The sequence below is a fragment of the Paroedura picta genome, chromosome 16 (assembly GCF_049243985.1).
Source record: "Paroedura picta isolate Pp20150507F chromosome 16, Ppicta_v3.0, whole genome shotgun sequence".
Lineage (NCBI taxonomy): Eukaryota > Metazoa > Chordata > Lepidosauria > Squamata > Gekkonidae > Paroedura > Paroedura picta.
The window spans coordinates 5,288,753-5,315,370 of record NC_135384.1 but is presented as its reverse complement, the minus strand read 5'-3'; the positions used below and the strand labels follow the sequence as shown (position 1 = coordinate 5,315,370).

Sequence of the window (26,618 nt, the reverse complement as noted above, 5' to 3'; positions counted from 1 at the left end):
CACTCCTAACCACTACACCAAACTGGCTCTCCCTGAAAAGCTTTCCCTGAAAAGCTGCAGTGGGCTTATTTACTAGTCTAAGAATACTTCATGTACCTTCAGAATCCTTGGCTGAGAATTCATCCTTTGATTTCAGGGCTTCCCCTTCTGGATTTTCTGTCCCACTCTTGTCTAGAGCTTTGTCAGGGGGACAATATCCTTCCTTTAGATCTGAGCATGCTAGAGGGGAGGAAGCAACAAGAATCATTTTAAAGGTGGGTGAAGGTCTGGTTTTATGAAGAAGGAAATAAAAACACCTGCCTTTACACTGCCCCCCCCCATATTATTTTCTACTTTCCAGAAAAAAACGGTGATTAAACTCCTACCAAACGACCTACAATTATGACAGGCAGGAGTGAGTGAAGGGAGTGCATGTGGGCTGCCACGGGCTGTGCATTATTTCTCTGCAAACAGAGGTACGTTGGCTTTGAACTGAGCAGAGCTGAGGCACACAGAAAGAGGATGAGACGAATCGTTACCCCTTCACAATACTGACTGTTGAAGCACAAAGGAAGCCCTGCGCTGTCATTATGAGGTACTGTTCTGAATCGGCATGTAGCACTTACATGTCCCCTATAGTTGCTGGGTAAAAATGAATGTCATCAAGGTGATCCCCTTGGCTAAGATGGGATATTTTCCGGGATATTATCCAGATGGAGGAGGACGAGGAAGAAGAACTGGCTTTTCACTACCTGAAGAAGCCCCAAGTGGGCTTACAAACACTTTTCCCTTCCTTTCCCCACAACAGACACCCAGTGAGGGAGGTGGGGCTGAGAGAGCCCCGAGAGGACTATGACTAGCCCAAGGTCACCCAGATGGCTGCATGATACATGTGAGATCTGGCTGATTGTACATGGGACGCACAAGTGACAACAGGAGCAGCGCAACAGCTGTGTTTTGCAGCAATGTGTTACAGTCTCCTCCTGTGGTTTAGATTTATGGAATGCTTTCCCTGAAAAGCTAAACCAGGAGTGGAGAGCTTGTGGGATGGAGTTATGAGAGGGGAGGTCCTGGTGACTGGTTTCACTGTGCCATTAAGCTCTCCTGGTAATCTTGTTCCAGTCTCTCCTAAAATGGAGGCATAACCACATGCACCCCCCCCCACTGCCAACCGTGAGGAAAGGCAGGGTAATTATGCCATGGATAAATCTGTAGCTCATATGTACTGCACCATAAAAAGAGCAAACTGGACCACAGTGTATCAGAGAGCAATAACCTTACAAAAAATACTTGATCACTGTGCCACAACGAAATCTCTTCCCTCATTCGCGAACAACAATTATTGACCTGAATTTCTGATAATGAATTTGCAACACAGGAAATTTCATATCCTGTCGCTGACCTCTGAGCACGTCCAAAGCCGATGACAAAAAGCCGAAAATAAAGAGGATGAAGAAAAACCGAACACTGGTATTGTGCAAAAGAAAAAAAGTGACAAATTAGGCACAAAGTTCTTTATTGAATATGGTGAAATCTCACATGGAGAAGAAGGGGGAAAAAATCACCCAAATTGCATCAGTGTTAATCAGAAATGCACGTAGTGTTCAGAATAAACAAAGTTCCTTCAGGGGTCACTTTGACCTAGGTAGAAGAGGTCAGATCTTCTGCTTTTCAAAGTATTACAGCCCAAGTCTGCATAAATACAATTGTTCACATCCATTCCTTGTTACCATCATCTCCTCCATTTCTTGCAGCCGTGGGTATCATAAGGTCAAAAAGGACAGCCGAGGTTAGGCGCTGCACTCACAAATAAAATTAAAGTAACACTTTACTAGGCCTGGTGCGTTCTGTGATCTTGTGCAAAGCTCCGTCCCCAGGGCACAGAACGTCATGATGCTTTTTTTGTTTGTTTTTAAGGAAAGGAAGTCAGGAATGCTTGGCGAAACCTCAAAGCTAGAAGCGGGGGGGGGGGGAGCCGGGGGGGGGGAGCTGTATTTCTGATCAGAGTCCTAGTACTGCATGTACTGGCCCACCCTGCAATTTGCGGAACTATGCCGATTAAACAAAAGACAAACAAAAGACATGCGCGGTTCTGTACTTCGTCTGTATTGAAATTCAGCGGTTGGTTCTTGAGACAGAATCTGGATTACTATGAGAAACTCATAGTTGGTGGGTGGAAAAATGGAGCCCATGGGAGCTGCCCTGGCTACTCACAGCAGGTTTTCTTAACCAGGCTCTTGTGAAACGCTAGAAAGGTTTCCTGAATGGGTGGGAACAACTTAATTTTTAATATAAAGAATGTTTCAGAGATTCCTTAACAGTAAAAAAGTTGACATCATAGAGTTCTGGATTACTCCTAGAGTTACCCAACTGATTGGCAGAGCCACCCTTGTCACTTTGAGGTAGCTCTAGCTATAGCTAAGAACTCTATGGTCAAAACATCCGATAAGTACATGAGGCCGTATTAATTTTCTTAAAAATTCCCTCCCTTAATTTTGTCCCAGCCTAACCCTCCTTCTAGTTTCCAGACCATGCAGGACCAAAGCGGGATGGGAGGAGGATGGAGAATCCTGATCTAGGGGCCCCCATTTAAATTGTATTCCGCTCAAGACAGGCCAAATTGGAGACTATGGGACCACATCCCAAACTCACCACTTCCTGGTGGCCACAGATCTGGAGGCAGATCTGGAAAGAGGCTTCTGATCCCTTCTAGGAACTGGTGGCATGCCTGTTCTCCCTTGACCTGGACCTTGACCAAGAGTCTGCGCATCTTCTCCTTTGGGTCTGAAAGATTATCCAAAGCTTCATAATCTGCCTCGGAGACAAAGCCCTGGGCGGCCGTATCGTCCAAGATGAGATCAGGTGCTCTTTGGAGGAAGGTGATGAGCTTTTCACGGCCCCTCCGGATTGTCTCGAAGGCCATGGCTGGGGTCCGGGGCAACAATCCTGCAGAAAGAAGCTTAAACACATAAGTTGTTTAAGGATCTGTTTCCCTGTTCACCCCATCATGTGCAACAAAATCTTCTTGAACGTCACCCAAAGTCAAAATTAAACCATCTGGCCCCTTTGACAATTTGCTTAAAATTGGGGGATCCAACCTTTTGAGACTGCGGACATGTTTGGATTTCTGAGATGGGGTGGGGGGTGCAAGCACAAAATGGCCACCATAGAAGGAAGAGTCAACCACAAAATGGTTACCTCAGGAGGTGGAACCCTAGCCACATACATTCAGGAGGCCCAAATACTGGAGAGTCGTTTCTTTAAAAATACACTGGCTGAGACAGCCCTGATATCACTGCAGTTTTCTCAGTGCTGTGGCGAGTCCAAGGTCACCCAGCATGCGGAGGAGGAGCGGAGAAACAAACCCAGCTCACCAGATTAGAAGTCCGCACTCCTAACCACTACACCAAGTTGGCTGAAAGTGAAACAAGCGTGAAAGGGAAAGAAACAGTTGCATAATGGAAAAATAACCCAAAGGGAATGTAAGTTGAAAGGGCAGGAAAACACCCATGGACTCTGGACACACTGAGCCACGTTACAATAACTTCCAAGACCTGACTATTGTAATGATCTCTATTTGGGGCTGCCCTTGTAAATGATTTGAACACGCTATTGGGTTGGAAAAAGACATCCAGTTTCCCACGACGGGTTTCCTGGAGGGCGCATATTACACCCCTTTTAAAATCCCTTCATTGGCCACCCATTTGTTTCCAGGTCTAATTCAGCCCAAACTACCAGAGAAAGGACCTTTGTTTTCTCATGAAGGGCCACCAACGATGACAGGTCAACCTGGGCAGAGGGGAGAGAGTGAGCAGGGGTGGCAGAGAGGAACTCTCCCGAAGCCCACGACTGGCAACTGCGCATTTTGGAATTCGCCAGCCAAAACATTGGCGACGAGGCTCTCTGGAGTCAGTTCTCTAAGCTGGGTCTGGTTTCGGTTCCCATATCAATGGTCTCCCTGCTGCTGATATCGAACTTCATGGGCTGCAGGGGTAGGGCGTGTCTCACCGCACCTGCAGCTCCTGGAGGCACTGCCGAAACGCTCCCTAGCCTGAGTCGGGTGGGATGAGCACTTGGGGAAAACCCAGCACACCCCTCCCAGGGGCCAAAACAAAGAGGGTTTGGGTCCCTCCCCCCTCCCCTCCCCTCCCCACCCCACCCCACCCCAAACACAGCATTCCAGGAAAAAGTTTTGGCTTCTCAGTTTTGCTCACCGCTCAGCTAATAAAGACACAGGTGTCTAGCTGGGGAAGGGGGAAAACTACCAGTAGAGTGGGGAGAGGAAGGGGAAGCGCCAGCTTGGTGTGGTGGTTAGGAGTGAAGAGCCAGGTTCGATTCTGCGCTCCCCCACATGCAGCCAGCTGGGTGACCTTGGGCTCGCCACAGCACTGAGAAAGCTGTTCTGACTGAGCAGGAATATCAGGGCTCTCTCAGCCTCACCCACCTCACAGGATGTCTGTTGTGGGGAGAGGAAAGGGAAGGGGATTGTAAGCTACTTTGAGACTCCTTCGGGTAGAGAAAAGTGACATATAAGAACCAACTCTTCTCCTTTAGTAATATCAGGGCTCTCTCAGCCTCACTCACCTCACAGGGTGTCTGTTGTGGGGAGAGGAAAGGAAAAGCGATTGTAAGCTGCTTTGAGGCTCCTTTGGGTAGAGAAAAGCAGCATACAAAAACCAACTCTTCTTCTTCTTCTTCTTCACTGCCCTGAGCCTCAGGAGAGGGCAGTACATAAATATAACAACAACAACAACAACTCTGTGACTCCTTCAGGTAATGAAAAGTGGGGTATAAAAAACCCAGCTCTTCTTCTTACACATTTTTTGAAAATGAGATACCTGCCACAACTAGGTCTTGATCAGATTGAGCAGGATGACCCTCCAGCAATGCAGACCGCGGTTTTCATTTTACTTTTTAAAACTTTTTGCGTAAGTCCCTTTCTGCTCAACCCGCACACGCGTTCTCCTTGGAGGTCAGGAGAGACGCGTGTCCTCCCGCACAGATGGCAAAGAAAGACCCATCAGATTTAGCATCACCAGGAAGCGGAACACGCACCTCCCAATTCAAGCCATGAATTTGTATCTCAAAAGGAAACGGCGCTGGAAATAAATGGAGGGCGGGGGGGGGGGGTGTAGGAGGGATTTCTCGCTTTAAACTCCGACCCGCCTTGCGCCCTCTCCTTGATGGATTCGCTTCACCCCCTTCCAAAGCGGCCTTTAGGCGACTAATATCTCTAAGCAGGATTGTATAATTTTAATTATTGCACCGTCTGTTTTTAGGACAGGCACGACGTTTTATTATGGATGCCCAGGCAGGCTGGGCGGTCTAAAAATTAATTAAATGAATACATGAGGAGCGACTTACCCGGTTCCTTGTGGGGTGCGGAAACAAAGGGATAGATCACCGTCCCGGGGCTTATATTGGAAGCGGAAATCGATCGGTTTCGTTTTCACAGAAAGGAAAGAGAAACTCTCTCCCTTTTCCCCGTAAGAGAAGCTTAATGGGCAGAAATGACCCCGGTGAAGTTGGCCGCTTCCCAACCTATTGTAAAGTGGGCTGGTTTAAGGGGCTCAATTTATCCTTTAAGGACCAAAAGCTAATTGGGGATGCCAGCCTCCAGGGGGGACCTGGGGATCCCCACAATCACAGCTCCTCTCCAGGTGACAGAGGCCAGCTCCCCTGGAGGAAATGGCTGCTTTGGGGGGGGGGCAGACTCTGTGGCATTGGACCCCACTGTGGTCCCCGTCCTCCATCAAACCTCTAGAAACTGGCAACTCTGCCCCCCTGCCCCCCTGCCCCCCTCCCCCCTCCCCTGCAGGCAATATTATACACAGAAATGCACGCAAACAGGAAAGCTTTCCCTAGTTTGCATTATGCGCACAGTCCTTTAAAAAAGGCGACAAGGCTCTGCTGCAAATACCAAATCTTATTTGCCTCCATGCCTTGGGGAGCACCGCCCACCCAGTCCCATAGCCCCTTAAAAAGACAAGGCGTTTTTCCTCCTGGCCGGTTGGTAATTTAAAGATTACGAGAATTCCTCTTGACAATGCTACTCCGCAGGCCACTGTGACATCGGGGGAGCTCACCTGTGAGGCTGGCAGTCCCTGGGTAGGAAATTGCTAGAGATTTGGGAGTGAAATATGGGGAGGGTGGGGGTGAGGAGAGGGGTCTCGGCAAGGCGTGAGGCGGTACAGTTCTCCCTCCCAAGGTGCCGTCACCTTAGGGTTGCCAGCTTGTAAAGATCCCAGACTTAGAAATAAAACCCACTATTGTTTCAAGATGGAAGCTTATTCGAGCTGTTCCTTCTAAAACCACGTAGATAGTTCTGACCTAAAGTTGCCAGAACCCGACAATTCTCCATCAACATAATATCAGTTAGAGATAAAACACCCAGGTTCCACAGGTGCAAGGTCTGTTGATAAATGGCCGTGGTTTTACGACCTTGGGACTCAGCTGGAGAATCTTGGTGCCTAGACTCAAAAACGAAACTAACTAGCCAAATGGTTGCATCTTATAGCTGGGTATCATAAAGCCATCGAGCCTGGAATTTGGACTATCATGACAGAAACCAGAGGATCCTGACAGAGCTCTGGTTTGGGAAATCCCTGGAGACTTTGGGAGTGGAGCCGGGAGTGGGCAGGATTTGGGGCAGGGAGGGACCTCGGTGGAGGAGAATGCTCTGGAGCCCCCCCTCCCAAGCAGCCTTTTTTTTCTTCTGTCACCTGGAGGTCAGTTGTAAGCTGCCGCCTTGGAGGATGGCAACCAACCCTTCGTGCTTCGCCACTTTGTAGCAGTCTCCCTGGACGGCTGACCCTGCCGCCGAGGGACATTTCGCCAGAGAGCTCTGCTGCTGAGGCACGGTGCCCCGTTCTTGGCTGGCAGCGGCAGAGGTTGAGTAATTGGCTCCCTAAATCAAAGCCAGCCAATTACTCGAGTACATTGGATAATCCCTTTTAATCCGTAATGAGCAAAGCCACATAATTAATGGTTCTGCGGAATAGAACGGCGGGACCTCACACCTGGGCCAGGTGCAAAGAGAAAGATGGCACAGACCTCTGCCAGCATGCGCGATCTCGGAGCGCTCCAGAAGAACCTCCAGCGGTGTGCTTTTTAGGGTCTGTCCCACACACAAAGCTAACATGCGGTTTTATCTCATCTGAGGTCTCACCTGGGATCCTTGAAAGCTCACCTGTATGGACAGGCATCAGGCCCGATCTGGAAAGGGAGAAAACAGCTTGGAGCTTTTCGAGGACAGGGCTGGTTCCTCTTATCTTGGTATCAGCTCCTATCCCAAATTTACCATTTTGAGGCAATGACACTCCTGCCGCAAGCTTGGGAGATTAATCTTTCCCATTCTGTTGCCATCTTCCATTGAGTAAAGAACTTTTAGTTTCCTTGGGCCTTCTCCCCTCTCCCCCCCAGTGTTTTGCTTCTTGTTTTAATGCTTTTGCGTGCACTGAACCTCTGGTTTTAACAGTTTCGACGATGTGCTTCTGGTTGGCTTCCAAGTTTTTTAAGCTGTGGTTTTATTGCGCCCGTGTCTTGTTCTTCTGGCTGCTCCGGCGGCCCTTGTGGGGGTAGAAAAGAGGGGTGTAAATTTTCTAAAATAAACGTGGGAATCCTTCGAGAGTCACAGAATGAGTCCTTGGTTAGGGTGTGGAGCAGGTTGTCTCACCATGAGATGCACTTAATTGCAGGTTGTAGAAATCGTGATTCACTTGGTTGATACGAGATGCGGTCTCCTTGTATCGCTGGCCGCTTCGGGCATTGAGAATGAAGGGAATTCTTGGAAATGTGCCACCTGATCTCTTCAGATCTTGGAAGCTAAGTAGGGTTGGCCCAGTTAGTATTTGGGAGCCTGCCAAGGAATTCCAGAGCTGTGGTGCAGTGGCAGATCACCTCTGAACATCTCTTGCGTTGAGAACCCTATGGGGGTCTCCATAATTCAGCGGAGACTGGATGGCCAAAAAGGAAGGGAATCCTGGGGGAGCTCTGTCCTTTGGGCAGGCCCAAAACGGCATGCCTCGTGCCATGTGAGCCAGAGGCTAGGAGGACAGGAGGGTAATATATCTTAATGATTGCAGGTATCTCCTTCAAGGGCCCTAATTACGAGGAAAAGGCTGTCTAACCATCTAGAAAACAGAACAAAGAAAAAGAAAGAAAATAAAAGGGGGGGGGGAACCAATCTGAAACTCAAACTAGGAGCCCAAAGATTGAGCAACTGAAAAATAAAATGTAATTCAACCATTATACAGTGCACATTAGTTTAGGATTTAAAGACATAACTCAAATCTTAGTATACAGCAACAAGAAGGTGAAGTAGCACGCCCACTCCCAGAAAATCACAAGAATCATAGAATCATAGAATAACAGAGTTGGAAGAGAGAAAGTCAGGCCTCTCCATGTTGGGAAGACCGTGGAGTGGGATGGGTGGGATAGGGAACAGGTCCGTTCTGCAACAATTGGGTTGGGTCCAGCTATCTTTCTGACTGATGGTGAAGAAAGAAGGGATTCCCCTTAGAACACCTAAAAAGGATATCTTGGCAATCATGGCACCTGTACAGACAAAAACCATGTGGAACAGAGGTCATGTAGTAAGGAGGAGAATTGGGTGAGATCGACTGGAAAAGCTGGGTGGATCTAACCCACTGCCTATGAGCCACGATGACTGAATGGTCCAGGCATTGTATACCACTAAACACCAATAACTAGGGGTGGGGAGGAACAGAGTGGGAAAGGAATTGCTTTGATGCCCTGCTTGTGAGCACATATCATTGACATTTTGATGATCAGCGAACTTAATTATACTGATCACAATCGGCTACATTTGGCCTTACCTAAAACTGAAATAAAATTTATTTATTACTTATATTATTTATAAGTAATTATTATTTATATATACACACACACACATTTATATATATATATACACACACACATATATAGTATAATATAGAATATTATGTTATTTATATTATTAATGTGATATTGTAATCTTTTGATGTTTTATTGAAAGTTGCTTTGATGTTACAGTCTGTATAACGTTCCATGTAAGTTATTTAACGTTCCGTGTAAACCGCCCAGAGCTGCAAAGAAATGGGCAGTATAGAAATCTAAATAAATAAAAGATAGATAGACAGACAGACAGACAGACAGACAGACAGACAGACAGACTCCATAGCAATTCATCCACAGAACGGAACATCTTTGCCTTCAGCATTCATTTCTGCTCCACGGATTGTTTCCTTCCTGTCACAAAATCTTTTTCCTACAAGGTTTGGGGAGGACAGAATTCAGGAAGAGGTCTCTGCTACAAGGGAACAGTTCTTTGTCATCTCAATATTTTGGCACACCCATTTTATTGAACCTGCTATTCAATAAGCATGATCCTGGAAGTCTGGAACTTCATCTTGTGCACAATTCCACCCTGAATGAACTAATTTCTCTCCCTGCCTTTGCGCTCAAGCTTGCTTCATGTCAATAATATCACCAAGTAGTATTGTGTAGTATTATCTTTCATTGTCAGAAAACAAACGGGGGGAAAAAAAATCCCACGGTCCAGGTCGAGGTGTTCATGACAAATTTACTTGATTGACCTGAATAAAGTCCTGTGTGAGCTAAAGTGTATTGTTATTACATGGGGCATTTGCTGTTGGTTTAAGGAGCCTGTTCCTTGTACGCAGGCAAAAATCCCCGAAAACTGGAGTCAAGGGACATCTTTACGACCAACCAAACTTTATGCAAGGTATGAGCTTTTGTGTGCAGGCACCACTTCCTCAGGTGCAGCGAAAGAGAATATCTTAAGCAGCTCAACCTTTTGTGATGCTTTAATGACACAAACACGCACATAGGCACCTGAGTTATGGAAGTCTGCAGATAAGGAAATGGCTTAGGTCCTTGTCCCCCCCCATTTCCCCCCCCCATTTTTTTCAAGGAAAGTTGGATACAGCCCTTGGCAAACAGTGGCGGAGTGCTTGGAGTAAACTGGAAAAGAGATGGTTAATGGGAAGCTATCATGGTTGCCCACCAATATTTTGGTACTCCCATCACCCTTTTTCCACTGAAACTTTGGGAACCCCCAAACCCTAGGTTTTTCTGTGGAGTAATTGCAGAGGGATCAGGGCTGTTTTGTCACTGTGGGTGGGCAGGTAGTTGTGAATTCCCCACATTCTGCAGGGGGCTGGACTAGATGACCCTGGAGGTCCCTTCCAGCTCTAGGATTCTAGGATTCTTGAAGTTCAACCACCTGGTGGCCTCGATGCTGTTGCCCATCGGAATCTGGCAGCTGTCCACGCCCGCTCTTTACGAGGAAGAAAGCCCGGTGGCTACACAAGCCGGGGCAGGTTGTTTGACTTGGCTCCTGTGCCCAGGGGGGAAACGATTCACGTAGAAAGCTTCCTGCACATGAGTTTCTTCCCTTACCCGCCAGACAACCTTTGCCAAGGGCTCTTATCAGACAGCCATCGCTCAAACGGAGCTGAGTTGGCAAACTTATCTTTGTCGGCTGCCGAAATGCACGGGAATTGCGGCCTTTCTGCCCCGGGGTGGGTGGGTGGGGAGGCATGCAGTCTACTCATCTGGTAAGGCGAAAGGCGTTTCGTAGAAATCCGCAATCTCTCGCAAGGGAGAGGCTGCACTGAAAGGTGACGGAGGACGCTTCTTACATTCAGCGGGGTGACGAATGTCAATTGGAGGTTGACTTCCTCTTTCAGTTTGATTTGTGATCCCTTAGGGCAGCCTTCCTCAACTTTCTGACCGTTGAGAAACCCCTGAAACATTCTTCAGGCTTCGGGAAAACCCAGGAGTATCATGATCGTGCAGAACCTGGTTGGGAAACAAGGCTGTATGGGTGCCCACCTAGGGCCCCTCCCCTCCCACCCGCTCCAGGCCCATCGTTGGCCATTTTGGGAAGTAGGTCAGGTCGACACGACCATGTATGGTCACGTCACCTGATCAACGATGAACAAAAATGTAAAAAAATATAAAAAATGTATTAACACCCACCCATTTAGGAAACCCTTCGAGGTCCAACAAGAAACCTCAGGTTGAGAAGGCCTGCCTTAGGGCCTAGTTTCATGGCTGAGGCCAGACAGAGCCTGGTGTAACCTGTACAGGGAGAAAGAGATCTTGGGCAATTTTGGGGAAAGCTGCAAGTCTGGACTGCCAGCGTGGTTGGACTAAGGTTGAACTCACTAGCACAATTAATGCCGTCTTACGTGACACAAAAGGATATTTCATTGGTTTAGTTTCCGGGGTCTGTGATAAGCCCTTTGGGCTCCCTTTCTCACATTTTTCAGCCTGTGGCCCCCTTTAAATGCACCATATGGCTCCCGTTGAGAATGGGTAATTTAATGGGTAGCACTGAACGAGATCCAGGGAGACTTGAGTTCAAATCCCCTGCTCAGCCATGAAAAACATCAGGCAACCTTGAACGTGTCACTTTCTCTCGCAGGGAAAGCTACAGCGCAGGATCGTCGTGAGGATAAAACGGAGGCAGGGAGGCAGGCACATGCCCTGCAGGACGACAGGAGATAAATCACCATTTGCAGGCCTCTGTGACCAGCGAACAGAAGAATGTGACTGAAGGAATCATTCGCTTAGCACTTCTCCGCGCCGAATGACAGAAGTAGCAGATCACAGGACGGCAATCAAAGTGTCATATAAATCTAAGAACCAAAAGCTGGATCACCATTTTATGGAAAGAGTGTTCCAGCTTTCCAACACTTACGTAACCAAAAAAATGTCTTGGCTGCTTCCTCATGGACATGATACCTTGTTGTGTTTTTCATCTCTCTCTCTTACTTTTGCAGTCAAGTTTAGGGCTAAATCTTTGACCATGAAGGAGGCCCTGAAATAGTTCCCAAGCTTCAAGGAGTCCCGGAATGATGTCATCTGGCCACGCCTCCCTGCCACATCCAAGAAAGACTAAGGCGGGGGGGGGGGTGAGAAAGGAGATGGTTCAAAGGAAGAGTAGGCACATGGTCTCCACCCCCTTTCCTAGGTGCAGTGACCATACAAGAATGTCACCCCAAGGTCAATGGGAGAGACCAAGGAAAGGCCTGTTGAAGAGCTTTCAAGACCAGAGACGAAAAGAGATGGTTGGCCATCGTTTACCTCTGCTTAGCTATCACTTCCCTCTGCTTAGCAACCCAAGCCCTAACCACACTGTAACCACGCTCACCTTGTGTACCAGTTTCCCAGAAAGACGGTACCAAAGGAAGCCCAGGAAAACGTGCTGTGAGGCAGAGGGATACCTGGAAGGGGGCGGATTGCATGCCATCCCAGGGCAGAAGCTGAAATGGAAAAGGTTGTAGTTGGGATGCAGGGGGGAGACATGAAACACAGCCTCTGCGTAGAAGCACCCTTTGTGTTCCCAAAGGCCGGGATGGACGAGGGCAAACTGTTGAAATGAGTGTTGTAATTAGGATTAGGTGCAATAATTGTTTAATGAATAATCCGCAAAGCATTCCGGCTATCTCCTTCGGGGCACACCCCTCTCGCAAAACACTCAGCGTCAGTCATCAACAGGACACCTCAGGGACATGTCTAAGTTGGGGCAGGGGGTGTTCCGCCCCACAAGAACCACGGGCTCACCCGCACCTGAGAACTTTCCCCCCTTGAAAAACGGAATGTCAAAGTTTCTAACCTGGGGACCGCTCAGAGAGCGAGCGATAGATTCCAGAGTAGGAACATTTGCAGCGTGGGAAATAAAACCTGCAAACTCAGCTTGCTGCCTTGATCAATGCTGACTTCTCAAGAACCTTTTGGGCTTGGGGCGGATTTTTCACAATCGCTTGCAGACGTATCACGGTGAAGTCAGCCTTTCTAGCTAACTCGGAGCGTGAGCGTGGAAAGGTGTTTATGTGGGGCAAAGGGTAACCTAAGGGAGTAACTGTTTATTTTAAAGAAGTTGGTAAACGCTCCTGAGCGTAGAAATAGCTCTTCTTACTCAATGTATAATTTCCTGGAACTAGCAATTAATAAGAACTTAAAAAGACACGCCATGGTGCCACTTCCGGTTGTATGACGTTAGGCATGGCCTGCAACCCGTGACATCACTTTTCACCCCCCGTTTTCTCCGGCTGCTGAATAACGCTGCCGTGGGGGACCCCATAGAGCGGGAAACCTGGTTACTTCCCCCCTTCCTCCTCTTAGTGCTTCTGCCTCACCCACCTCTCTCCAGAATGTGGACGTTTTGGCCCATGGGATCCAAAGATTTCTGCCTGTTATGTCTCTGTACAGCATTTGGGAAGCTCAGTGCCTATTGGCTAGTGACTGTGAAGCCAACACTGCAATCTTTTAGTGCCGCAATGGCCAAATTCTAGACCTCCAGGCATAAAAGTAAGGCCTGGAGGGGTATTTGAGCATAAATTGGTGATAGTGGCAGTGAGGGGAGGGATAGAAAGGGCAAGGTAGTGGATGGATAGTAGGGAGGCCGGCAAAGGGCTGGGGATCCCTATAACTGTGGGGAGGAGGACGGGGGACATATGGTGATGGGAGAAGGTGGGTCAAATGAAAAGGCAGTTGATGTGCTAACACTTGTTCCTATTCTAACCTTAATTACCTCCCGAAAAAGAAGCTTGGAGGGGGCTAGCAAAAATCGCCTTTCTCCAACACTGGTGTAACGCCAGGTCCATGAAGTGGGCAATATAAGCAAGAACAATAATGTGAGAGATTCAGGGCTAGTTACAAATATCCAGGCAAGGACTAAATATGAGTCATATATTTAAAAATATCCACAGAAGGATGAAATATGAATAGCAAATTTACAAGTATCCACAGAAGGACTAAGTTAACATTACTAATGTAAAAATCACCACATTTTAGTCATGGTCACTTAGTCCTCTCACGGATCTTTGTAGATTTTCTAATATTTAGGTAACAACCACTACACTACTGCATCTCTCACGGAGTTTTTGTTTTCTTGCCCACCTGGAAGCTGGCGACCCTACAACTTAAATAGTCTCTCCTGCCTCCACACTATGTCAAAAATCCGGCCTGAATATCTAGTCCAGGGGTGGCCAAGCTAGGGGCTCCTCAGATGTCCATGGACTACAATTCCCATGAGCCCCTGCCAGCTGGCAGGGGCTCATGGGAATTGTAGTCCATGGACATCTGAGGAGCCCCAGTTTGGCCACCCCTGGCTCCTTTCTCCCCCACATGTGGTAGTCTTGCAGGAAAGTAAAAAGGTTCTGGCTTAAAATTCATGAGAAATTGCAGAGTAGTCTTAAAACCCCGCTTCCGCTAGATCCGAAATGCACATCATCAGGCACCTTTCCCAAAAGCCTTCCGACGTGCACAAGAAAATTCTCCTTTCATGCAACCACCACGGCTAGACTTCTAATCACCTTAAGATGGAAGCAGCCAAAACTTCCCGACGTGGACTTACAGCTAGAGAAGCTAAGAGAATATGCTCCGATGTCAAAACTCCCCTGCTTGACAAGCCGAAGACCACTGGAAGGATTTTACGCACGTTGCAACCCCTTCTTCAAACCTGTTGATTTAGAGCACCTGGTCTATAACAGCGATCCTTTTCTTTTCCTCACTCATCAAATTGACCGAGCGCTACGCATTGGCATAAATAATAATTTTAAAATTTATTTTCGAAATGTCCGGCCTGAATCCCCCCTGGAAGCGCAGGCTGGGCTCCTATCAATCCACCCCCCCCCCTCCTTTCCTCCTGTCAGGTCAGTGAGACCAGCGTAGCCAAGACATTGGCAAAGTGTGCTGAGTCCTGGCGGTGACTAACGGCAAGTTCTTACACAGCCCGAGAAATGCCATATTGTGTAAGGCTGGCGAGGCGTGGCAGGGCGGAGTGACCCGGAGGGCCGCCTCCTGCGACTGGCAGGGGAGGCCTATAAAGATGGGTCCCTCAGGGAGCCGGCCAAGAGAAAGTCTGAAGGGATGGGAAGCCAAGGAGCTAGCAGAGAGATTGCCGGCACTGCTGTGCTGTGGATTCTGGTCCTGCTGGGTGAGTCCTCGCTGGATGAAGCACGTGGAGCAGAATCGGCTGAGTGCGGAGGGCGGGGGGTGGGTTGGTGGGGATGGACGGGTGGACGGGGTGAGGATCTATCTCCAGGTCTCCAAGGGCAGATGAGTGCTCTGCTAACTGGGCAGAGATTAGGGGTGGAATTTTACTTGATGGATATCCACAAACTCTTCCTATGACTGAACCATAAGAGAGAGAGAGAGAGGGAGGGAGGGAGGGCAAGAGACAGGCATGATGGTGGCTGGGCAGGTGCATGAGCAGGTGAATGGACAGAACCTGGGCGGGAGATGGGCAGGTGGTTATTAGAAGCAGAGGGACGGATGGAGGAGGAGGAGGAGAGAATGCAACATCTAGTAATGTGGGCAGATAGAAATATAGGAGGCTCAAACTTTTCTTCCAGTGTACATTTTTGAGCGGCTTTGGTGGGCTGTAGTTTACCAAGGAAACTTCTGTGGGGATAAATGTTTTAAAGGTGGCCCAAGGCTTCCCTTTTTCCTCGCTGTGACAAGTTCAAGGAGCTAGCCTGGATTTTGCTGCAGAAGCAGCCCTTCAGCCCTAAAATGAGAAGGGCCGGGTCTCAACGTTTTCCCGGTAGCTGCATTCTCAAAACTGGAATAGTCCTTTACCTTGAGGCTAGCTGGGGCTCTGAAGAGGAAGGAAAGGCACCCTGCACATGCTCAGAGGCACTCTTCCAGTCACCAGTGGGCATGGAGAATGTCCGCCTCCAAGAATGCCTGCTATGGGAGACGAAGCAAGGCTGAAAGGAGTCCCAGAGACGTTGACTTGTTTAGTGGTAAATTTGGCCGTGAAAAACCTGAACACAATATATTTTTTTAGAATCCCCTCTGGCTATGTTTGTAGATGTGCAACTGGGAGATTCTTGGTCAAAACTCTAGCAGATCTGACCAAGGGAGCTTTGATTCTTGAAGAATTATACCCCAAATCTGTTTAGTCTCTTAGGGACTCTTGCACATGGATCTAGATCATCCCTCTCTCTAACATATCCTGCATGCACAGCTTCCTGCAGAGAATCCAAGCACCTGAGCCTTAGTTTGACTTCAGATTCTCCACCCACATCTTTTTTTTCTCCATTGTATTTATTCTGCAGCCACAACAACAACCAAATCCCACTGCTGGGGTCATAATTAGTGATGTGCGGGGAAGGGGGGTGTCCAAAGGGTTTTCTAAAGTTTATGCAATTGCTTAATTGTCGCTGCAGAATACCGTTCTCTCTCTCTCTCTTTCCCTCTCTCTCTCCTTCTCTCTCTGTTGTGGTTAAGAGTGGTGGCTTCTCATCGGGAGAGGCCGGTTGGATTCACTGCTCCTCCTCTGCACGCAGCCAGCTGGGTGACCTTGGGCCAGTCACAGTTCTGTCAGAGCTTTCTCAGCCCCACCTACCTCACGGGGTGTCTGTTGCGGGGAGAGGAAGGGAAGGCGATCGTAAGCCACTTGGAGGCTCCTCCAGGTAGTTTAAAAAACAGGATTTTAAAAAATACAGCTCCTTTTCTTTTCAAAATGACAGGAAGCAAAATGTAGGGATTCTTGGCCATTTTCCACCATGGCGGGGAGTAAGCAGTGAGATCCCACAAGGATTGGTATCGGAGATGGTACTATTTAATTCATAAATAATCTGGAACTAGGACTTCTTCTTCTTCTTTCTTGATGAATCGAACCCCAGTTACTAGCTGCTATGCATGGGCAGTGGGGTCGCCAACTGACCCAAAAGAAACTCACCTTGACCTGCTCGAATTCAGAAACCTGCACAATTAGATTTTTCACAGGCCCAAGTTCAGAAACCTGCGGATCAAGTTGTGCTTAGAATCACAGCAGCAGGGGCTGGTGCAAAAGGAGGTAGTTCGCGGTAGGGTGGTGGAAGAAAACGCGTCAGATTTCTGTTTCGCCACAAACCGGAGGCCACGGGAAGGCTGCTGTGTAGGGTTGCCTCTCCTCGGGTTCGTATGAACTCCAAGCTCAAGGGCACTGGGACAGGTGGAAGTCGATGGGCAGAAATCTACTGGGCGGGGGGAGGGGGTAGCGGCACAGTGCATCCTCCTAGAGAGAGGCCGTCCGGCAGGCCCCTCTTTCGCTGTCCTAGCCGTGTAGAAAGAACGGGACACGTAAGCCGCAGCAAAGAGCTGATAGAAATCATGACAGCAGCTGTTTTGCTCTGCCTCCCAAGCCTCCTCTCCCCTCAGCAACTGTCCGACGTGCAGAAATTCCACAGGGGAAGCTTTACCGATGCACCAAAAGCCGCTCCTGTTGAATGGATCAGGGACCGAACTGGCTTGCTTTGTGAGAAGTCGTGCCCCGTTTAGCTTGCTGCGGAGGGTGGTTTTCTCATGCTTAGAGGAGCTGGCAAATTGCTGTATACACCACAGCCGTTTCACCACCGAGGGGGCTTTTAAATTGCTGGGAGACAGGCAGAAATCTAACAGGTGCAGTTCTCTGGCACGTGCATGCAGTGAAAGGGAGATCCTTCCCTGTGGAACTGCTGCCTCCCTTGTCACCAGTCAAGCCTTAAATAACGGACGTGGTCTGACACAAGGGGGCCATCGTCTGCTGCTGGGCACGTTAATCTTCCTTTCCTACATTTGGCGCCCTGCAGCTCCCTCCTTGGCAGCCACCAAGCCTCAGGTTGCTATTTAGAGATAGAGCCTTGAGAAAGCAGCCAGTTCCCCCTCTGTTGTCTGGAAATCAGATGTGATTCGGGAACATTTCCAGGCCCCACCTGGAAGCTGGCAACTGTCCATTCATCCAGAATGTTGCAGATTGGAGATCAAATTCCAGATCCCCAGGCCCCACCTGGAGGTTGGCAAGTCTGAGATTTTTAATTGCAAAATCTCTGAGGACCAGAGGAATCTCAGCTCGGTGCCTTTGAGAACTTTTTGTCAAAATGACACAACCTGGAATTTTTTAAAAAGGAGAATCCATGTTCCCCTGGCTCGTGCGCTGATAAAGATCCTAAGAGTCAGTGATCTTAGCCATCGGGCTTGTTCAGAACACCGAATGGGAAGGCACTGAATGCTTACCAAGAACGGCATTCCTCTGAACATGTGCAAAGCGCCCGTCACCAGCCTTGTCGCTGCCGCCGCCGGTGCTTTGAGGATTGCTGTTAGGCACCCAAAGGTGTGCGGAGACGGCTCCTTTGACCTGCTTTCCGCCCGGTAAGGAGTCCCTAAACGGGATGAGTAGAAGCCTGAGGTTTTCTTCCTGGGACGGTACATCAACAGGGCGTGAGCAAAGGCGCCAGCCGTCTGCACACGTGTCCCAGCCTAATTGCGCTGCGTTGGCACCAGGCCCCCTCCCTCTTTTCAAGCTTCTGTATGTGTTGGCAAGGAAAGGAGGCCAGGAAGGTACACACACACACACGAGGAATCCCTAATATGCCACCTTGCAATCCAGGCAGCTAACGCCGGATTCAGGAGGTGTGTACGGATGGCATGTGGAAATGAAATGGGGAAGGCGGTCCCCTCTTCCTTAGAGGCGCTGGGGGGGAATTCCTCCACGCAGAATTGCTTGGCCCTAGGGAAGAGGCGCTGAATCACCGTTTGCTACACAGCTCTGCTCCTCAGGACTTTCTCTGCTGATTATGCAACTGTTCCCTGATTGAGAGGGCCCCAGGGGAAAGTACCTCGACAGGGGAAGGAACATCATCACCCGGCAAACCGCCGATTCTTAGAAGTTTGACCAGTTCGTGCAGGAAGGGGGAAAAGAGGGTACCCAGCCCTGAGGTGGTAGAATGAGCTTCTAGGGTTGGCAGCCTCAAAGGGGGGACTGGAATTCTTCTGGAATCACAGCTGATCAGCTCCCCTGGAGGAAATGGCAGCCTGGGAGAGCAGGCTCTGTGATATACCATAGAGCCTAGGCAACACAGAAGTCCTAGAGTGTCACTACATTGTCCTATTGAGCTCCCTCCTCAGAGTTGACCTTCCCTGGGCACCAGCCACAAATCTCCTGAAAATTTCCCAAGACAGAGTTGGGCGTGGACACAGCTATTCTTCCCAACCATATTCTGCACGATCGCACCATTTCTGGGGGTTCTCGAAGCCGGAAGGAGGCAAATCTGTGTAGGACTGCACTGTTAAGAATTTGCGTCTTTGCACTGTCGCCTGCTTTTGTGTAAGAAGCAGAAGTGAGACGCTTGGAAACTTCACCATTCTAAACTATTTTCCTCTCTCCCCCAGGTCTTCTTCCAAGAGCCGATGCAACAGGTACGTCCTTGTAACTTGACAGAACTCCCAGGTTCCCCCCCCCCCCCGTCCCTTTTCAAACCTTCATTCTCGGAACGCTCCAGCCAGCAAAATAAAACAGACAGCTGCAGATGAAACCCACCAGACCTCTTTTAGAGAGGCCGGAGCCAGGATACTTTCTGGATCCAGATTCTGGCACTTTGCTTTCTCTTGTGAAATACCTTGGAAAGCATTGAGCATGGAGCTCCATTGCCCCGTGTGTAAACACACTGAGCCTTCTTAGATGGCATCTCAGAACCGGTCGTTTCGTGGGAAGCTCATCTCTGACATTCTTCTTCCTCTCCAGGTCTAACCTGTGGCAAGCAGAGACCGGTCACCCGGGTGGCGGGCGGCGTGAATGCCCAGAGAGGGCAGTGGCCATGGCAAGTGAGCCTCCAGCACCGAGGACATCACATCTGTGGGGCAAGCATCATCAGCCACCAGTGGCTCCTCACGGCCGCCCACTGCATCACCGAGTGAGTCTGCTCCGCGTGCTGTTCCCGACCTTCTCGGTCATTGCTGGATCATTGCCCATTTTCCCTCGGCCTCTCCCACTCAGGGCAATTAGGCCAGCACACCTCTCCACACCTGGCTCTTTTGATCACACCTTCCTCTCTGTTTTGCCCTCCGCAGGGCAGGATACCCCATATCTCCCGAGGACTGGAAGGTGTACCTGGGCCGTCTCAAACTGACAGGCGAACCCTTCAGGGGAGAAGAACGTGACGTGGCAGAGATCATCCTCCACGAGAACTACGTCAACCACGAGAAGGGCCACGACATCGCCCTGGTGCGCCTGGCGCTGCCCGTGTGGTTCAATCGGGACATCTCGCCCATCTGCCTGCCCCACGCCGATCACCAGTTTGCTTTTGGGACCCAGTGCTGGTTGGCTGGCTGGGGTGACATCGGCATGAATGGTGAGTGCGGAAGAGGTGTGGTTGGGGAAAGGGGCGCTTCCAATCTGGAGGGCCGTGACACGGGACACTGAGCATCTGGCACAGCAGATCAGCTCCTCCCACTCCCTTCCATTAAAGTCGGAGGAAAGCTCCCATCTTTGCAGAGTGGTAGAATGTCAGTCAATGTTCCCAGAAGCTCCAAGCAGAGACCCTTCCCTCCAACAGACAAGTCAACTAGCAGGATTGGTACAAAAAGAGGGTTTGGTTTGCACATATTTACTATGAGAGTTATGCTTCACCTTACTCTGCAACCTTTTGTGATTGGCTCCGCCTCCAATGGCAGCCATCTTACCGTTAGGCCCACAGCCCTGTGTCAGAATCCCAAAGGTGCCCTCAGGCTGAAAAATATCGGGGCACGACCGTGCTCTAGCCACTGTTCCACGAGGGTGCCTCATTCTTCCCCGCTCTTTCTCTTTCCGTGAAACTTTTGAGCCAGGGCAAAGCACAAGGCGGACAAGCCCCTTGTGTGATTGGCAGCCGATGACTGGAAGGAGGTGGGGGTTCAAGGCGGGGGTGAAGGGCCCTGGGGATGGAGACCATCAGGAGAGCATCATTTAAGACACCCAGATGTGAATGTGAATCAGAGCAAGGGGGTCCCGATCTGATTCTCTCCTTCCCTGCTTCTTGTAGCTTCTCTGTCGGACCCCATGCACCTCCAGGAGATGCCCCTAGACCTGCTGTCCAGAGACACCTGCAACTGCATCTTCAACAACCTGAGAGACCGGAAGATCATCTATCCCGCCTTGCCGGGCATGGTTTGCGCCATGACTCCGGATCGCAAAAGGGGGCCCTGCAAGGTCAGTGGGGTGATTCTGCCAAAGGAGGGAGAGGGGTGCCCGAAACTTTAGGCAGAGGCGTTCACAGCCAGAGCAGGCTGGCAAAACTGTAGCTCCTTAAAAAAAAAACCCTTTCTAAGTTTCTAGTCCTTATGAGCCAGTGTCTGGTGCAAGTCTCTGGGGATGGACTTAGAATTGCCAGACCTGTGGGTGCTGCTGGCAAGGGGCAGGGACAGAAGGTACACAAAATGGTACGAAACAGCTCTTTTCTGCTGCAGGGGGATTCGGGTGGCCCGCTGGTTTGCTTGGAGGATGGCCAGTGGTTCCAAGCAGGGATCTTGAGTTTCTCCATGAGCTGTGAACGTTTCCACGGGCCCGCCATCCTGACAGAGACCCGGGCCTACGTGGACTGGATCCAGAGGCACGTCCACGCGGCGAGCTTTGCTAAACAGACGGAGCCCCGCCCCACTACGACCGACAAGTACTTGTGTACAGGTACGGTTTTTCAAGGAGGCGCGTTCATATTCCGTGACCTTGCATAGTCCGAGTGTCAAGCGGGGAACCCAGGCTCCTTCTTCCAAGGTCAGGGAAAGGCAGGCGGGCAGAGGAAGGATTGCAGATGGACGGAGGTATGGAAAGTTAGACTCTTTTGGTAAACTACTCCTTCTCCCCCCAGCCCCACTCCCTAGAACTTGTTGAAAGCAGCTGATTCAAATGGGTCGCCGTGTTGGTCTGAAGGAGCACAATAAATTCAGAGTCCAGTAGCACCTTTAAGACCAACAAAGATTTATTCAAGGCGTGAGCTTTTGAGTGCAATCTTGTCGAAAAAGAGTGCAAGCCCTCTTCCTCAGACTATGATCTTCTTACATGACAGGGAATATATAGCAAAAACCAGTTCTGTTACATCTGTGTCACAACCAGATACGGCCAATGATAATCCTTTGTCAAAACAGCCAATGTATCCTCTAGATAGAATTCAGTGTACTTTACAAAGAGAAACCAAAATGTTTCTGGTAGAGGGATCAAAGGCAGTGATAGCCTTTGATCTCTCTACCAGCAACATTTTGGTTTCTCTTTGTAAAGTACACTGGATTCTAGGGGATTCATTGGCTGTTTTGACAAAGATTTATCATTGGCTGTATTTGGTTGTCTACTGATGTAACAGAACTGATTTTTGCTAAATATTCCCTGTCATGTAAGAAGATCATAGTCTGACGAAGGGTGCTTGCCCTCGAAAGCTCACGCCTTGAATAAATCTTTGTTGGTCTTAAAGGTGCTCCTGGACTCTGATTTCAAAGCAGCTGATAGAACAGAAAAAAATATATTAAAGGAATAAGATTTAAAAGCAACAACAAGGCCTGGTTAATACGCCCAAAGCGCTGCAGAGATTCTCCCCCTGGTGGCAGACATTTGTATTGCACGGACAGCAGATAACCGAATCTGCCAGACACATGAATCCGGGGATGAGGGATTGATATGGGGAGGGAGATAATAAGGGAATCAGTGCACGCCTGGGACCATGACAGCCAACCAGTGCTGCTGAACAAACCAAGTCTGCCCATGCAACCACAAAACAGGTTGCAGAATTCCCCCTTAGGCGGAACTTTTGGCTAGTCTTCAAGAGCAGCCCCTTGTAAAGCCTTGATGTAGTAGCCAAGCCAAGTGATTTCAAAACCATATGAGGCAAATTCCTTCTCCCTATTTGTCACTGGATCCTAATCTGAATTTAACAGGATGTGATTCTTTTGGGGAAATGTTGTGGGGTGTTTTTTTTTTGCGTTTTTTTGATAGCTCTATTGTTTTCCAGGCTGTGGAACACTGAACCGGGACGTGCCTGACGCAGGGGCACAGGGGCTCTGGCCGTGGTATGCGAGCCTCCAGTTTGGGGGGAAGTATGCCTGTGGGGCCACAGTGATTTCTGAAAACTGGATCGTGACGGCTGCACAGTGCTTCGTCGGGTACGCAAAGATAGCTGGGTGGGAAACGACCCACGTTTGGGGAAACAAAGCATGATGGGTAAAAGTCAGTGGTTTTGCCACTCCGTACTCAAATCTCAATCCGGTGTCAGGAAAAGCCAGATTTCGCCACCCCCGAATTAAATTCTCATGACTTCCGCCTCTTGTTTTGCAGGCGCCAGGACCCGAAGGAGTGGTCGGTGCTTCTGGGTGAGAAGAAGGTCGGTTTACACCACGGGTGGCAAGAGAGGAGGTCCCTCCAGGAGATCACCCTTCACGGCGCCTACTTCAACACGACGGAAGGTTACGACATCGCCGTGGCAATGCTGGACCGCCCCGTGGAGTTCAGCGACCAGATCCGGGCCATCTGCAACCCCTACAAAACCCACCAGTTCCCGTTCGGCTCCACCTGCTGGACACGGGGGCGGACAATCGGTACGTGGAAGGGTTCCCTGAATGAGTGGGAGTTAATTCAGTTGTGGAGCATTTATGGGCTGACGTGACCATATATGGCCCTGTAGACCCATCCTCCCCTCCCCAAATGGCCAATGATGGGCGTGTAGGGAGGGGCCCCAGGTGGGCATGTCCACAGTGTTGCTTCCCAACCACATTCTGCACGATGGCGCCACTTCTGAGGTCTCTGCTTAAGTGGTGGCAGGATCTGGCCCCACTCCCCCTAACCAAAAATATTTCCCCATGCCTCTCCAGATGAGACCGGCACACCAGGTCCTCTAGAGGGTGTGGAGGTGAAAGTCCTCGGCCCCCGGACGTGCAACTGCCACTACAACCTGACCAGCGAACATGGCCGTGAGACACTCATCAACTCCAAGATGCTCTGTGCCACGCCCCATAAACGCAACATGCGCTGTGAGGTAAGAAGCCGGCAGCCAATCAGGCGACAGGAAGGGGGCGGAGGGGTGGTCTCGTCCTTTCTTAAGCCTTGCGGGAGAATGGAAGTTTTGCTCTTGCCGCCAAGTCACACCTGACTTGTGCCGATCCCCGATGGACTTCTCAAGGCAAGACATGATCAGAACGGGTTTGCCAATACCTGCCTCCATGTCATGGCCTTCGTGTTCCTCAGAGGCCTCCCATCAAAATACCAGCCACGGCTAACCCTGCTTAGCTTCTCCCTGTCTCCTCTGCTGAGGCTGGCCTCCTTCCCTGAGCTGGCAGCCCTGTGGAGCTGTCCAAACTCAATTAGTGCTGAAACTCCCTGCAACAGCAAGCAACTAGTTCTTCAGTTTTAAAGAAGAGTTGGTTCTTATATGCTGCTTTTCTCTACCCGAAGGAGTCTCAAAGCGGCTTACAATCGCCTTCCCTTTCCTCTCCCCACAACAGACACCCTGTGAGGTGGGTGAGGCTGGAGGAGCCCTCATATTCCTGCTTGGTCAGAGCAGTTTCCTCGGTGTTGTGGGGAGCTCCTGGCATTCTTCCCACCCCTGTACACACCCCCCCCCCCAAATAACTGGTTGACTTGATCAGCCAGTCCTCCTACCTTACCCGCTCCCCCACCTCCTGGAAGACAGGAATGGGGACCTGGGAATTCTGGCTCTGCTCCTTCCTTCCTTGAACCCCGCTCTGCTCCCAGGGTGAGAGTTTCGACTTGGAGACCTCTCGCCACGTTATTCTAACCCCCTAGAATCCAACTTTCCTGCCAGAGCCGGGATTGTGCTGAAGATCATCAGGAGCCATTCACATCAGTGGCCATGCTGGCTTTTCATATAGATAGATACGTTGCTGCTAAGACTACAGAGGAGAAGAAGAAGAGCTGGGTGACCTTGGACCAGTCAGTTTTCTCAGACCTGCCTCCCTCCCAGGGTGCCTGTTGTGGGGAGGGGAAGGGGATTGCAAGCCGCTTTGAGACTCCTTCAGGTAGCAAAAAGTGGGGTACAAGAAACGTCTTCTCCTTCCCTACTTTTCACCGCCTGAAGAAATCTCAAAAGTCCGTTGTGACCTGAGAAGGGTGCTCTCCCCACTACACACACACACACACACACACACACACACACACACACACACACATTCCATGCCCGGGTTTGGTGGCATCGTCTTTTGGGCATCTGCCCTACTGAAAAGACCGTCTTTCTGCTCTTGTCCCTGTAGGAGACGGTGGGGGAACCCCTGATCTGCAACAATAACGGAACCTGGTTTTTGGCGGGGGTCTCCAGCTTTGGCAAAGGTTGTGGTACCGTGATGCGCCCGGGGGTTTACACGGCAGCTGCAGCCTATCAGGACTGGCTCATGGGGCTGGTGCTGTCTGCCTACTTCGACGTGCAAAAGCCCCCCGTCCGGGCCGCGAAGGACGAGGACACCTGCCTGACTGTTCAGCCTCCAGGTAAGACGGAGAGAGCTGTTGAATCCGCAGCCTCATTCCCTCGGTCGGGGAAGCTTATTCCTGAAGTGGGAGAAACACGGCAGCTGTTTGGCCACTCACGGTTCATGCTCACCTCTCTCTCCTTACAATTTCAGGAGCAGTTTGGAGCCCTGCCCCACATCCGCGGCACGGGTGAAGTGAGAAGGTCTACTGCCCCGGCCTCCCCTTCCTATCCCCACAACAGACATCCTGCGAGGTCGGTGGGGCTGAGAGAGCTCTGGGAGAACTGTTCAGTGAGAACAGCTCGAACAGGACTGTGACTAGCCCAAGGTCACTCAGCTGGTCGCATGAAGAGGAGGAACGGGAAATCAAACCCGGCTCTCCAGATTAGAGGCCTCCACTCTTAGTCGCGCTGCTGAGCTGGCTCTCAGCGGCAAGAGAACGTCCGTGAATCAAACATTTCATCCCGTCTTGCAGCCCTGCGTCAGGCGACAAATGTGAAAGAGCCCACTTTTCGTGGGGGTGTGAAGTGTCACCACGAGTGAGAAGCAGGATTTAGTCTGCTTCCCTTTGCGACTCTTCCTTGGTGCCCCCCCTGCCCATCCCCAGTCAATGGTTTTTGCTTCACTTCGGAGATCGGACGGAATTGGACTCCGCCACGCCACCTGCCCGCCCCTTCACGGTGCCCTGGTCTATGGCATGAGTGTCGGGCAGAGGGTGCCTCAGGCTCCGAGCCCATCAAGTCTCCGCTTCCTCAGTTAGGTGGAAATATCTTGGTGATGGTGGCGGGAAGGGCCGCAAACTCACAGCCGGCTTCCAACAACCCCGTAGGGCAGGGCTGGCCAAACTGTGGCTCTCCAGAGGCCCATGGACTACAATTCCCATGAGCCCTTGCCAGTGGCCCATGGGAATTGTAGTCCATGGACCTCTGGAGAGCTACAGTTCGGACACTTCTGCTATAGGGTTTCCAGGGGCAGGGATGTTCAGAGGTGGCCTGCCTTGGTGTAGCAACCGAGGACTTTGTGGCTGGCCTCCTGCCCAAGTGCTAAGCAGGGCTGACTGTGCTTAGCTTCCCAAGACCCGGCAACCCCGGACTAGTTCGGGCCTTCCGAGTCAGGGCGCAAGCATCCCCAAAACCTCAGTCACTCCAGCAGGCCGTTAGGGCCGCTTCCTGCTCTGCCACAAGTCCTTGAGGTTTGACCGTTTCGACAACCCTGCTGGGCGGGCAGGCTGGGACCACCAGCTCTTCTTGCAGCCATAGCGTGGCTCTCGAGAGTTGGAAATCCAGACTGCGCATCGTGGTTTGTCCCGACATCGTGTTCCGCCGCCCAATTTCGTTTTTTGTAAGACTGACATGGAGCCGAGTATGTGTATGTGTGTGTATTTATTTATTTTCATGCTTGCTGCCCGAAATAAATTATTT

The 26,618-nt window shown here is 50.3% G+C and overlaps 2 protein-coding genes across 4 annotated transcripts in view; one reads left to right on the top strand and one right to left on the bottom strand.

Moving 5' to 3' along the window:
• LOC143826013 (up-regulator of cell proliferation-like) overlaps positions 1-19,413 on the bottom strand; it is a 27,545-nt gene extending 8,132 nt beyond the window's left edge. The window contains exons 1-3 of one of the 3 annotated variants that reach the window (XM_077314510.1): positions 19,380-19,413; positions 2,632-2,925; positions 97-219 (exon numbers count right to left, since the gene is read on the bottom strand). In XM_077314510.1, the coding sequence (XP_077170625.1) occupies positions 97-219; positions 2,632-2,925; positions 19,380-19,398 (436 nt within the window). In that variant the 5' untranslated portion in view covers positions 19,399-19,413. Of the gene's footprint in view, positions 1-96; positions 220-2,631; positions 2,939-5,343; positions 5,492-19,379 lie in introns of those variants that run through there. The other 2 variants (XM_077314511.1, XM_077314512.1) reach the window with 2 other exon arrangements.
• On the top strand, positions 14,857-26,618 carry LOC143826041 (serine protease 53-like). Its single transcript, XM_077314581.1, has 11 exons — positions 14,857-14,950; positions 19,153-19,179; positions 19,505-19,673; positions 19,831-20,111; positions 20,781-20,947; positions 21,205-21,421; positions 22,734-22,884; positions 23,057-23,316; positions 23,590-23,753; positions 24,985-25,216; positions 25,351-26,618. Exons 1-11 carry the CDS (start codon positions 14,884-14,886, stop codon positions 25,389-25,391), a joined length of 1,776 nt encoding a protein of 591 aa, XP_077170696.1. The 5' UTR covers positions 14,857-14,883; the 3' UTR covers positions 25,392-26,618.